This window comes from Hemitrygon akajei, chromosome 9 (genome assembly GCF_048418815.1).
Source record: "Hemitrygon akajei chromosome 9, sHemAka1.3, whole genome shotgun sequence".
Taxonomy (NCBI): Eukaryota; Metazoa; Chordata; class Chondrichthyes; order Myliobatiformes; family Dasyatidae; genus Hemitrygon; species Hemitrygon akajei.
This window is the reverse complement of record NC_133132.1, coordinates 11568137-11582920: the sequence shown is the minus strand read 5'-3', so window position 1 is coordinate 11582920 and position 14784 is coordinate 11568137. Positions and strand designations below refer to the sequence as shown.

At 47.3% G+C, this 14784-nt stretch overlaps 1 protein-coding gene and 1 pseudogene across 1 annotated transcript in view; one reads left to right on the top strand and one right to left on the bottom strand.

The window, feature by feature from the left end:
• The window catches only part of LOC140733787 (uncharacterized), a 276015-nt pseudogene that overhangs the window by 109468 nt on the left and 151763 nt on the right, over positions 1-14784 (top strand).
• LOC140732877 (NACHT, LRR and PYD domains-containing protein 3-like) overlaps positions 1-14784 on the bottom strand; it is a 29646-nt gene that overhangs the window by 7178 nt on the left and 7684 nt on the right. Inside the window, exons 2-7 of the mRNA XM_073055526.1 lie at positions 14545-14650; positions 13084-13250; positions 8167-8338; positions 7998-8063; positions 1949-3716; positions 1398-1484 (exon numbers count right to left, since the gene is read on the bottom strand). Coding sequence (XP_072911627.1) covers positions 1398-1484; positions 1949-3716; positions 7998-8063; positions 8167-8338; positions 13084-13250; positions 14545-14554 — 2270 coding nt within the window. The 5' untranslated portion in view covers positions 14555-14650. The remainder of the gene's footprint in view (positions 1-1397; positions 1485-1948; positions 3717-7997; positions 8064-8166; positions 8339-13083; positions 13251-14544; positions 14651-14784) is intronic.

Sequence of the window (14784 nt, the reverse complement as noted above, 5' to 3'; positions counted from 1 at the left end):
TCATGTGCCTTCCTATTTGCTTTTCTGCTGACTTCAACTTCCCTCATCAGCCACTGTTGTGTCATCCTTGCTTTTGAATAACACACACAAAATGCTGGAGGAACTCAGCAGGCCAGGCATACTTCTTTATCTTTGAGTTGTATCTATCCTCCGCCTTCTGAATTCCTCCCAGAAACTGCAGAAACTCCAGCCATAGCTGTTCTGTCGTCAATCCTGTCAGTGTCGTCTTCCCATCAACTTTGACAAGTTCCACTCTCCTGCCTCTGTGTTTCCGTTTCGTCCACCGTAGTACTAATACAACTGACCTTAGCTCCTCGCTCTCAAACATCAGGGTCAATGCCATCGCATTTTAATCACTGCCTCCGAAACGTTCCTTCACCTTAACCTTCCTAATCAATGCTGTTTCATTTCTCGATGCCCTATTCAGAATTACCCTTACACAAGTGGACTCAACCAGAAAGCTGCTCTGAAAAGCAATCTCCTAGATGTTCTATGAATTCCATGTCTTGCGATCCAGCACCAATATGATTTTCCCAATCTACAGGCATATTGATATCTTTCGTGACTATCATAGCAGTGTCCATTTTACATGCCTTTTCTCCCTTTGTATTTTGTATCCCCATCGGGGCTACTGTTTGGGGGCTTGTAAGTAACTCCCGTCTGTTTTTTTTTTACCCTTGCAGTTCCTTAACTCTACTCAAAAGGAATCTACATAATCTCCTTCTCAAGATTTGATTACATTTTTAACCAACCGTACCACCTCAACCTCTCTGACGACCTACCTGTCCTTTCGAAACAATGTAGATCCTTTGATGTTAAGATCCCAACCATGACCTTTATCAGCCACGACTGCGCTTCAAGATCACATACTATTTTCCTATACATTTGCGTGCATTCAAATACAAAAAAAAACTTCAGTACTGTATTGATCGCATGTTTGGATGTTGTCCCCATGATGCTCTTCAACTCACCCCTTCGTCTCTAATCGTGCCCGTTCATCTGCCGGCCCTTCCTCACATCATCACTACACACTGCATGTACTTGTCTATCATCGGCCTCAACCTCAGCTCTATCATTTCCGTTCCCATCCCCCTGCCAAATTAGTTTAAACCTTCCCCGGCATCTCCAGAAAATCTGCCCGCCAGGATACTGGTCTCCCTCGGCTTTGGATCCAACCCGCTCTTCCCCAGAAGTCTTCCTAAGGAGCCAGAAAGCAGACAAGTGCCCTCTGCGCCAATTGCTCAACCGGGAATTCGTCTGTCAGATTATCCTGCCGCGGTCCTTGCCGGCGCGTGGCGCAGGGCACAACCCGCAGAATACCAGCCAGATCATTTCACTGTTTAGTGTTGGACAGCCAATCGCCTTGTAAGCACAGTCGCTCACACTCTGGTACTTACTCCAGTTTCTGAATTTTGCAGTCCGGATTCCTCAGTGTCGCGGACATCAGTTGCACACCTGAATCTCCCAGGTCATTGTACCCCAGTCTAAACATAGACAGCAAAGTGAGAAAAAATAACACCATAATAACGAGATTACTACAGAAAACGCTACAGTTAATATCGACCCGCTGACCAGCTACTGATTATTCACAAAACGTCGCATAATCTCGTTGACAAACGCTGCAAACTCATCAAACCACGCTCTGTCACTGATCAGTGCGTCACAGTGTACGTGGTCGAGCTACGTGGGGGGCGGGTGAGGTAGGGAAGTTCCCTTCTCGCCGATAGTGGACCGAGCGTTCGTCAAAAAGCGGGGTGTCAGAGGGTGGAGCCGCCCACTCGCAGCGTATGGTTGGAACCGTAAAACCCTACAACTCGGAGGTGGCGGTGGGGGGCTCCCAGGAAAGGGTAGAATATTCCTTAGAGAGGATCGAGTGAGGGTCCTAAAGCAGTAAAACAAAACTGAAAATAAGAATTCAATTTCGAGATAAAGTCAAACGAACACTTACCCCAAAACCTGACATTTGTGCAGTACGGGCCCCAGCCGCCGGAGTCCTTCACACTGAATGCGGCAGCCACACAAATCGAGGTGCTTTATTGTGTCACAATGTCCGATGACATGAGCCAGGACCGCGCAGTCCATCAGGGTCAGTCGCAATCCGCGGAGTGACAGAGCGTCCACGGATCCCAGTGTGATCTGAGCAAGCCGAGTATTCTGAGTCTCAAACAGGTAGTGAAGCGTGTTCAGGAGCCTCCTTTTACCGGTTTCACTCTCCGAGTTTTCAACCTGGCCTTCAAACGCTTCCTTCACCCAATCAATCACTCGACAGGTTGTCTGATGAGCAAATGGACCCAGAAAGTCCTCCAGGCGCCGAGCTGACATTGGAGAGGAGAGACCAGCAACAAAACGGAGAAACACCTCAAATCGCCCATCTGCCGTGTTGTGGGCATCGGTGAGGAGATCCATAATATCCTTGCCTTCTGTGGTCAGGAACTGTGCGAGTGCGGCTGCAAACTCTTGGATAGTGAGGTGTGGGAATGTGTACACCACGGTCCAGGCAGAAGCCTCCCTCTCGAAAAGCTCCATCAGGAAGCCGGACAGGAACTGGGAAGATGGCAGGCTGTAATTGACCAGATCTTCATATGTAAACACAATCTTCCTCTCGGACACTCCCGCGAAGGCCATCTCACCAACCCTCAATAACACATCGCGGGGGTTTTCAATCTCACGGCCGTGGTTTTTCAGCATGTTGTAAATATAGTAGGAATAAAGTTGGGTGATGGTCTTAGGAATTCGCTGAGAGTCCCTGACTCTTTGTGTGAAGAACGGGCCCAGTGCCAGGCCGAGGATCCAGCAGTAGGAGGGGTTATAGCTCATGGTGTACAGGATATCGTTGTCCTCCAAGTGTTTGAAAACAGCTGCTGCCACCTTCTGGTCGTCAAAAAATCTGTCGAAGTATTCTTTCCGTTTATCTCCAACAAATCCCAGGATTTCAGTCCAAACACTAATATTCGCTTTTTCCAACAAAGATATAGCAGTTGGGCGGCTGGTCACCAACACCGAACACGCTGGAAGCAGCTTGTGCTGGATTAAACCGCACACGATGTCAGACACTTTACACCGGACGTTCGGATCTGGGCACCGATGCTGAGGCTCCGTGTCTCCCTGGTTGTCCGTGAAATTGATTCTGTGCTTAAATTCATCCAAGCCATCGAATATAAACAGCAGTCTCTTTGGGTTCTTCCAGACCTCTCTCAGGCTATTCCCAAAGTAAGGGTACTGATTCAGAATCAGTTCCCTCAGGCTTATTGGACAGTTAATGGAGTTTAAATCCCGGAATTTGAAACTAAAAACAAACTTGAATTGTTGGTATATTTTCCCCGTGGCCCAGTCATGAACAACCTTCTGCACCATTGTCGTTTTCCCGATGCCCGGCGCTCCGGCTGCCACTGCCGTACACCCTGCCGTCGGCCGAGTGAAAAGTCTCTTCATTTGTCCCCAAAAGCTTTGTGAGTAACAGTTCTGAAACAATTGATCCGTTCTGATCTTTTCCAGCTCCCTCCGGAGATGTTTGCCTCTCCACTCCTCGTGGTGACGGCCCCTTGCCAGCAGCTCGCGTTCCACCAGTCTCCGATCTCGAATGGTAGAAATGACCGTGAGCTCAGCGTACAGGTCACCCAGCTGGAAGATCTTCACCTTCTCCCGCATCAGGATCGTGTTCACTCTCAGTGTTTCCGTTTGTGCTCGGAGATTGTACTTGTGTTCCAACTGAATATCTGAGGACATGCAGAAATCGGGTATCAAAGTCTATTCTGATGAACAGAAAACACGCAGTTTTCAGTGAAAAACTCGCAATGATCACGTCATGTTTGAGTGCAAGTGAGAGCTTAGAGAGAGAGAGTTTTTGCAATTAGCAATGGCGTAGGAACCTTTAGACACCCCAGTTGTATTTCCCCCTGGAAGTGCAGCGCTTTTGCTGCTATTGTATAGGTTTCCACCAGTAAATTTAATGTCATAGAAATGTATACAACATACATCCTGAAATTCTGTATCTTCGCAAACATCCACGAAACAGAGGAATGCCCCGAAGAATGAATGGCAATTAAACTTTCGAACCCCAAAGTCCCTCACTCCCCCCATGCATAAGCAACAGCCCCCCTATCTCACCAGAAAAAAGTATCAACACCCTCCACCGAGCACTAAAGCGTGCAGCAAAGCATCAATACATACAGTATTGCAGTACCCGAAAACTACTCGTTCACCCGGTAACTCGACACGCCGCAGGCTCTCTCTGTCGGTCACACTCTCTCTCCCTCCCTCTCTCTCTTTCTCTCCCCCTAATAAGGTAAATGTTTTGTGCGTTCTTTCCAGTTTAATAAATTTAATAAATTATTTCTTACGTATCAGCTTTTTTTCTAGTTTACTAACTTGTGTCTTACATATCAGGGTATTTATGGTTTAATAACTTCTTTCAGGCATCGGGAGGAGGCCTGTCTGCAGTGGACAACAGCACAGTTCACAAGAATTCCAGCTCCTCAGCAAACCAGGGACTCGACAACAGATTAGACCTGCAGTACCTGAATTAATTAATGTTCAGCGGTATCGTGTGCAGATAATTTTTTAAAAATCGTTTAAAAAGTTTGAAAGGTTATGGTGAGAAGGTGGGGAATGGGACTAAAGGGGAGATTAGATCAACTCATGATGAAATGCCGGAGCAGACTCGATGGGCCGAGTGGCCAACTTCTGCTCCTTTGTCTTATGGTCTAAATGCAAGAAACACACACACAATGCTGGAGGAACTAAGCAGGCCAGGCAGTGTCAATGGAGAAAACAATACATTCGACGTTTCGGGCCGAGAACCTGTCTAAGGTTCGTTGCACAAGGCCCACTGCAACATACAGACCATCAGACACAGCGATGGGCCGAGACTTTTCTTCTGGACGGGAAAGGAAGGGGAAATAAGAGAGAATAATAAAGAGAAACATGGTGGGTGGGGAACGGGAAATGAAGAAATAAGGAGCTGTTGGTTGGAATATTCAAAGACCTAGAGAAGAAGGACTCTGATTTGAGAGGAGAGTGGACCATGGGATAAATGGAAGGAGGAGGGCACAGGGAGGAGATAATAGGCAGGCGACCAGAAGAGGGAGAGGTGAGAGGGGAAGCGAAGTAGGCAATGTAGGCAGGGGAGAAACGACCGGAAGCTAGAAAACTCAATGTTCAAGCCATCGAGTTCGATGCCACCCCAGCGGAACATGAGAGGTGTTTATCCCCGAACCCCAGGGAGGCCTCGGCAGAACGGCATGGACCAACGTGAAAAATATGAATAAGGATGAAAAGTAAAACTGCTGGTCACACGGAAATCATCTTTTACAAGGGTAAAACTCTGACAGAGACTTGGTTAGGGGATCAAAAGCACTGGGTGCTTAATGCCCACGGGTTTTGGTGTTTTAGGAAAGATAGAGGGCGAAGCAAAAAAGGAGGGTTTGCAATGCTAATCAGGGACAACATCACAGCTGCAGTCGCTGAACTCTTTACTGAGTCTACATGGGTGGAACTCAAAAGTTGGAAGGGTGCAGTCACTCCTGGATTTGGTCTATATGGCTTCCAATAGTTAGCGAACATTGAAAAACGAGCATATTAAGAAAAGGTAAAAAAAACAACGCATTATTTTCATGGGGAACAACAACGTTCCTTATATAAAGCAAGAGGGTGATGTGGGACAGAAGGTGTTACGTGCATCCAGGAAGTATATTAAATCAATACGTAGATCGACAACCACGAGGAAGGGCCTCACTAGACCTACTGTTCACTAACAAGCCTGGCCTCCTGACCGACCTTTCAGTGGATGACGAGTTAAGGAAAAAGGACAACAACCGTTTTTTTTTAAGAAAGCTATAGATAAGGAAGGCATGGACATTTTGGTAGTGTATTAATTTGGAGCAGGACAAATTGGGAGAACATTAGGCAGGAGCTACTGAGAGTTAGCAGAGAACGTGGAGGTCGTTTGAAGGCCAATTGCGCAGAATAGAGGCAGGCACTGTATGATCAGGTCAGAAGAAAGGACAAGGTTGAAAAAGTATGAGAACCTTGGATGTCAAAAGAGATTTAGTCACAAAGCAAAAGAAGAAGTGTGTACGGATGAGAAAGCTAAAATCAAACAGAAGGTTATAAAGAAGCCAGAAAGAAACACGGTGAGGGAATTCGGAGAGCCATTACAAGTCCTTGGTAAGTAGGATGAAAGCGAATCCCAAAGGCATTCTATACATACATCAGGATCAATAGGATAATTACATACATCGGGATCAATAGGATAATTCGGGAGAGTGTGTAAGACTCAAAGTTTAATAGAGGGAACAGTTCCCTGGGATGTGGATGAGATTCCTAATGAGTATTTTACATCAGTATTTACCAAGGGAATGTCTTGTAGGATAGGGAGATCAGTGCGGAAGCAAAGAAGACGGGTCTCTTAAAAAAGCATCAAGATGGAGAGGTCCCCGGGACTTCATGTGACATACTCCACGTTATTGAGAGAGGCATTGGGTTCTTGACTAATATCTTTATGTCTTGCCTAGCCACAGACGTGTTCCAGGAATAATCGGGGAAACTCTAGATAGTTGGGTCTCGCGTCAGGGATAGGGATGTTACTGGAGAGAACTCTTCGTGATAGAATTTGAACCATTGGGGAGAGCCCAATGGGAGCCCAATGGGAACCATTAGGGAGAACAACTATGGATCTCTGCGTGGAAAGCGGTGTTTTACTAACCCTGGTTGATTTCGTTTGTTGACGCCAGTGCTTGAAGAAGGTAGAGCGATGGCTGCTGTCTCTGTGGATTTTAGTAAGGCTTTGATAGGGTCATTCGTAGGCGGCTCAAATAACAATATGTGCTGCATGCGATCAGTGCTGAATTGGTTATTTCAATTCAGAACTGCCTTGCCCAAAGGAAAGAGAGAATAGTGAGCAAATCGACCTGAGGTCTGCGAATAATTGTATTCCGTGGGGATCCATACTGAAACACTTACTATGTGTGCAAAGCAGACAAAGCGCTGCAGGAACTCAGCAGGCCAGGGAGCATTTATGGAGAAAAGTACAGTCGATCGAAACTCTTCGTCAAGCCAAGTCAGGACAAGTAAAGTCAATGACTTTTTATTGTCATTTCGACCATAACTGCTGGTACAGTACATAGTAAAAATGAGACAACTTTTTTCAGGACCATGGTGCTACCTGACAAAGTACAAAATCTACACTGAACTACGTAGAAAAAACAACACAGAAAAAAAATCTACACTAGACTACAGACCTACCCAGGACTGCATAAAGTGTACAAAACAGTGCAGGCATTACAATAAATAATAAACAAGACAATAGGGCAGTAAGGTGTCAGTCCAGGCTCTGGGTATTGAGGGGTTTGATAGCTTGGGGTAAGAAACTGTTACATAGTCTGGTTGTGAGAGCCCGAATGCTTCGGAGCCTTTTCCCAGACGGCAGGAGGGAGAAGAGATTGTATGAGGAGTGCGTGGGGCCCTTCATAATGCTGTTTCCTTAGCGGATGCAGCGTGTAGTGTAAATGTCCGTAATGGCGGGAAGAGAGACCCCGACGATCTTCTCAGCTGACCTCACTATCCGCTGCAGGGTCTTGCGATCCGAGATGGTTTAATTTCCGAACCAGGCAGTGATGCAACTGCTCAGGATGCTCAGCATACATTGAAGTCAGGACCACAATGGGCGATGTACATAAGTGATGTATATAAGATGTATGTGTGATGTATATAAACGCAGATGTGTGCGTTTGCTGATCATTTGAACGTTGGTGATGTTTTAGAATTCACAGATGAGTGGCAAGTTAAAAAACGAGATACACTGTAAATCACGTGGTATAAAACTTGAGACAATACGGGGTGCCCGAGCTTGTGACTAATGTGAATAGTTTTTAATCCTCCAGCCCCCGCAAATAAAGCCTGACACCCAGATTGCAACAGACTTTAAGCAGGATTCAGAAAGCAGCCATTTTGAATCTCCAGCGCAACAGATGTTCTCGGATATCTGTTCCATCACTTACCTTTCAATGGAACTGGCACTTCAGATAAACGCCTGTCGCTGCTCATGTTGGGGAACTGGCCATGCCCTGTTCAGACAGATTAAATAACATGAAGTCACTTCTGTGCAATATTCTAAAAATAGTAGCTTTAATATCTGAAAAGTAGCAGAGGGTGCAATATTCCCTTTACCGCTTTCCCGTATTTCGTTCAATATCCTGTTCAGCTTTGGTAACGTGAGACGTATTTTCACAAAGGATTCCCACATCGCCCTTCGCGCCCCGGAGCCCTTCTCCGTCACCAGATCCAGGAGGAGTCTGGAAGCGTCCGCTCGGTTGCCCATCTCGGCGAGCTCAGTCACGCTCTGTAAGAAACAACGATCGCGTGCTGTAATAAGCAACGATTACGTGTTGTAATAAACAATATATTCAGAGCCAGATGGAGCAGTCGGGAAGTTGAGGAAAGGTTCGGCTCCGTGATAATATCTCCTGTGGTGCTGAGTACAGAGAGCAGTCACGATTCAGATACAAACAATTATCAACCTAGACTAACCCAGCACCGGGTTTAAGGATTGTCGGGTCTCGGTCCAGACTTCACTGCCGGGCTCCACGACGCGTCCGGTTAATCTGTGGAAATGGCAGGAAGAACTAGCCAGCAAATTCAGGGTTTCTGCGCGTGCGGGGATCTGATAGCAATGCTTGGAGTCTGTGAGCCAGTTGTCAGGTATTATTCAATACGGAAGGCGACAGCGATCGCAGTCTCAGTGACGCAGCATCATATGCTATAATCTTTTTTCTGCCATGATTCGGTGATGACTGCAACTTCGGACATGCCAATCTGTAACTGTCATCGACCTTTTTCCGTGTACTGCGCGTATTCAGATACAACAGCTCATTCCTGTGATTTCTCCCCTTTCGATGTTGTCCGCCTTTTCCGCCGCAACTCATCCTGTTAACTGCAATTTTGACATATGAAATGCCTCTCCTCACTACACATCGCCTTTGTTTGCAAACCAGCTTCAGCACTATCATTCTCCTTTTCCTACCGTATTACTTGGATTTAAATATAGGAAGTTCAGGACACCAGTCGCACCGTGTTCAACCTTTTGATTCCTAACTTTGTCTGAGGTGTTACTAACATCTGCCTCCACAATATTTCCACTAACTGTGCTGGTACCCTGGTTCCTATCCCACTGCAACTCTAGTATAAATCCCACCGTGCAGCATTAACAGACCTTCCCACTTGGATATATGTTCCCCTATAGTTCAGGAGCAAACAGTCCCTTCTGCACAGACCCACCTTCCCTGGAAGAGAGCCCAGTGATTCAAAAGTCTTACACACTCCCTGCTGCACCAACTCCTTAGCCACGTATTGAACCGTATAATCGTCCTTTTTCTGGCCTCACCGGCACATGGTATGGATGGCAATCCTGAAATCACATCCCTGCAGGCCCTGCCCTTTTACTTAGAACCTACGTCCCTGAACTTCCTATGCAGAACCTGATCACTCTTCCTACGCATGCTATTGGTACCTCCAAGGACCACGACTTCTGGCTGTTCAGCGTCTCAGTTAAGAATGCTGAGGACTCGATCGGATATGTCTCGGAGCCTGGTACCGGGGAGGCAACAGACCATCTGGGAATGTGGCTCTTGCCCACAGCATCTGCTGTCCGTTCCCCTAACTAATAAATCCCATATCACTACTGCCCGCATCTTCTCCTCCCTTTCCTTCTGTGTCACAAATGCAGACAGTGCGAGAGACCCGACCACTGTGACTTTCGTCTCTTAGATCACCGTCATACCCCACCCTGACTATCCAAAGTAATATACATGTTGCTGAGGAGGGTGGCAACAGTGGTACACTGCACTGGTTCCTTAACTCCTTTCCCCTTCCTGACTGTCGCCCAGTTTCCTGTGCCCTGCACCTTGGGTGCAACTACCTCTCCGTATGTCCTATCTATCACCTCCCAAGCTTCCCGAATGATCCGGAGTTCATCCACTTCCAGCTTCAACTCCTCATTGCGGTTTGTTAGAAGCTGCTGTTAGATGAACTTCCCGCAGTTGTAGCGGTACTGGAGATCTCCCTGCCTCCTTCCAAGATCTCAAAAGAGGAACATTGCACTATCCTGCCTGGCATCTCTACTGCCCTAGCTGTGCAGATATAAGGAAGACAACGAAATAAGCTTGAGTTTTTCTTTCCTTTGTCTTCTCAGATGAAGCCTCAATTCGTGAAAGCCTCGAAGAGCTAAATCCTCAGGATCACCACTCTGACTCTGTCCACTCAGACGACGGCCGCTGCGCTTCGCCCTGCCTTCCTTTCATTTGCTCTTGCTCATCAATCGCAAACAGCGATTGGTCGCTAATAAAGATATTTTTCACTGTATAGACCCGCTGCTACATTTCATCCTCGGGCACCTGACTGAAGTCTCCTTTTCTCAAAACTCCTCATGTCCGGATTGGTCGCTAGTCTAAGCTCTTGTTCGTTCAAAGCTCTTTTTCCGAGGATAGGTTCAATAAAATAAAGGTTAACCTTGTCCACTGTGAATACCGCAGTTGTGAATGAAGCAGCCATAAGGACTGAGAGGATTTCCGAAACATCCGGCATGGTGGCATGCCATCAAATGAACGAAGTTCAAAAGAGAGACGATCGCCGGTTGCTGCCTGTTCAAATGACACAGGACCCCATAATGACGGTGAGGATGAAGTACAGACATGGGCAGACAAACAAACCACAAGACATGTAAGGTGTGTGAGTCCGGGGAGTGGGTCAACAATGGCATCCAAATCCCTTGCGGAAAGTTCAAGTAGGTATTGAGATGGCCATTAGATGATGGGCAGAGTGGAGTAAGGCGGTGATATCCATTAATGGCCCGATCTGTAGCAATCAGTTGTCAGTGCGGCTCGCCTGCTGCGGCTCATAAAGTGCAAATCAGAAAATACAGAGGACTCATTCATCTCTCTTCGCCGCACCCAGCATTCAGCCCCATAAAAGCTCAAGTCTCGCCGCCTTCCCGGACACTTCTGTAGGATTTGTTCCACGTGGACAGCGCCTTTTCATTGTCCGGCAGTTTTGCCAAAAAAGAACATATACACTTCTTTTTCCCTCTTCTTCTAATTGTTAAATTGTCCACATAGCTCTTCTCCTCACCAGCCTACCACCTCTTCCCTGGTGCCCCTCCTCCTTCGCTTTCTCCTATGGTTCACTTACCTGCCCTGTCGGGCCCACAATGTTGTGTGGAACTATATAAATGAATAATCAAATGGGCAACGAATCAGAACTCATTTCCCTGCGCACTGTTCATACCCTTCCATTTTCCATAGACCTATCTAACCGCTTCTACTAAACGCCTGATCTATCTCCCTCTCCCACAACCCCATCGCAGGCACACACCACTTCTGAGTGACAACTTCCCCCTGAAATCAATTCTGAAGTTACCTCCTCTCACCTCGAATGCGCACACTCTGATTTTTATACATTTCAATACTGGAGGGGAACAATGCGATCTGTCCGCTCTATAAACCGGTGTCAGATCTCCACTCAACCTTCACCGATACTAATCCAGGCTGTGTCCTCATAAACATTTTGTCCACCCTCTCCAAAGCTCGGACGTCATTCCTACTGGGGCGACCAGAAATGTGCACAATCCTCCAGATGCGGCAAACTACTTTTGTAAAGTTCACGAAAACAACTCCGTGACGTTTGAACTCTACGCCTCGACTGAAAACGCAAACATATTATCTGTTTTCCTAACACCCAATTAACCCGTAGAACCATTTTCATGGACTCGGATCCTAAGATCCTTATGATGCTGGAGTCTTGGTCTCTTTCCGTTTGAGCTACCACTTCATACTCAGCGGGGTACGCTGGGCGAGGGCAGTTCCATGAGAACTCAGTAAGCTTGGCACCATTCAGCCCACTGGCACTTCATACGCAGCGGGGTACGCTGGGCGAGGGCAGTTCCATGAGAACTCAGTAAGCTTGGCACCATTCAGCCCACTGGCACTTCATACTCAGCGGGGTACGCTGGGCGAGGGCAGTTCCATGAGAACTCAGTAAGCTTGGCACCATTCAGCCCACTGGCACTTCATACTCAACGGGGTACGCTGGGCGAGGGCAGTTCCATGACAACTCAGTAAGCTTGGCACCATTCAGCCCACTGGCACTTCATACTCAGCGGGGTACGCTGGGCGAGGGCAGTTCCATGAGAACTCAGTAAGCTTGGCACCATTCAGCCCACTGGCACTTCATACTCAGCGGGGTACGCTGGGCGAGGGCAGTTCCATGAGCGCTCAGTAAGCTTGGCACCATTCAGCCCACTGGCACTTCATAGCGGGGTACGCTGGGCGAGGGTAGTTCCATGAGCGCTCAGTAAGCTTGGCACCATTCAGCCCACTGGCACTTCATACTCAGCGGGGTACGCTGGGCGAGGGCTGTTCCATGAGAACTCAACAGGCTTGGCACCATTCAGCCCACTGGCACTTCATACTCAGCGGGGTACGCTGGGCGAGGGCTGTTCCATGACAACTCAACAGGCTTGGCACCATCCAGCACAAGGCAGCCCACTTGATTGGTACCCTTTCCACAAGCACCCAATCCCCCCACCATCGACCAACCTTTGCAGTGTACTATCTACCAGATGTACTGCAACATCACACCAACGTTCCGAAGGCAGCGCCTTCCAGACCCACGACCACGACCATCTCGAAGGCCGAGAAGCAGCAGATACCTGTGAACACCAACACTTGGGGATACCCCTCCAAGTCACTGACCATCCTGATATGGAAATATATCGCCGTTCCTTCATTGTCGCTGGGTCACAATCATGCATTCGCGTCCCTAACAGTGCTGTGGGTAGACCTACACCTCACGGACTGCAGCGGTTCAAGAGGGTAGTTCAGCCACACATTCTCAAGGCCAACTAGGGACAGGCAATAAATGTTGGTTTAGCTGGCGACACCCACATCCCGTAAATGATTTTTATTTAAAGAAAAAAGCTCCATCTGCCATTTCTCCGGCCACACCGGCAACTGACCTACGGCTTCACACCGGTTCTGTCAGCCCTGTGTTACACATAGGTATCTATGTTCCATCTGCGTCCCTTCCACTTACGTGATACTCTCGCCCCGTGAAATGATCCTCGTCCGTTAACATGAGACCGAGACCCTCCACACCTTCTTCAATCGCCTGCTCCAGTCGGTACCTGTAGAATCTCGTCAACCACAACAGCTGGCCGTCGTTGCAACTGGACAGGAAGGTGGAGATTTCGGAGCTCAGATCTGGGAAGAGATGAGGTAAAATCCGTTCTGAGTAATCGACACACATCCGCGGTCCTCGGCCGCGACACCACTCACGGCATTTATCAAACACGACTTATTCACATTGAGGCCGTTTCCAGTTCTCAGACCGCTTTCGGCACCAGGTAAATGTCCGGTAAATAAGACGCAGAACAAAGGTTACAGGTAGCTCCCCTCCGCCTCTGCTGTACAAACACCCTGTCAGAGAGCGCAAATGGCTGAAAGGCATACTGTCCAGATAGATAAATATAGTAGATGGATACATAGATAGGCAGACAGACAGACAGATAGATGAATGGATGGATGGATAGATAGTTAGATAGATAGATAGATAGATAGATAGATAGATAGATAGATAGATAGATAGATAGATAGATAGATAGATAGATAGATAGATAGATAGATAGATACAAACATGCATATAATTCAGTTTTTAAATATGTGCGTTTTTTTTGTTAAATGGTGAGTAATCTAGTTAAATTAGATTAATCTACTATCACGGACGGCACAGATACAGTCGGCCGAAAGGTCTCTTTTTGTTATATTCTATGTTTAATGCTACAGACGGGCTCAGTATTGATTGACATGAACTCGAGCGTGAAATGAAAGGAAACAAAAATAGTCAAGAAAGAACCATGAAGATATCGTTTCCAAAGAGGAAATCGAACAGTGTCTATAACTGTCAGTACCACTTTGGAAATTAGCCAGGCATTTGTCAAACACGACTTATTAGCAATCAAGCCGTTTCCGATTCTCAGACCGCTCTCGACACCAGGGCATGTCCTGTAAATCATCCCCTCCACTTCTTCTGGGGAAACACCCCGTCACAGCGTGCCACTGGCTAAAGGCACGCTGTCTGTTCTCTCGACGGCCACATCTCCCACATCAATGGCTGACGTATTCCCACCTACGTTCCACACAGCTGAGCTCATCCAGCGACTTTCTGTTCCGGTAGTTCAGCCGTACCCCTGCCTAACACACGCCCCTCGACCCGCTTTTTCTGGTGGTATTTTCCTGTACCAGACATATCGACACTCTGTTCATGAGACCTCTGCCCCCATGGGATCAATATCACATTTTCATGACAGCTCTCAATGTTCACTCGATTCACATACAAATGCTTCTTCCCTTGACCTATTATCCCACAAGACCCAGGAGTAGAATCAGGCCCTGCAGCCCATCAAGTCGGCTCCACTATTCGTGGTACTGTTCAAAAATGTTTGAACTACCGGTAGATATAGATGGGGGATTTCGAAAGCGTTCACTGTGGGCTTACCTCTGTCCATTCTGTTTCTGCTTTGCCGCAGTGTCGCTTAATTGCTCACTTGTAGCCGAAGGAAGCTCCCTCTCTTCACGGTGCACTAAATTACACCAACAACCATCTAGGAAAGAGAGACGACATGATTAATTTGTAAATATAGTAGTATCACATATTCTTTGCCCAGCAGACGCCCTCGGCTGAGGCACCCACATTAAATATCGTTCAACATAGCAAATATATAATTAGTGAATGAAT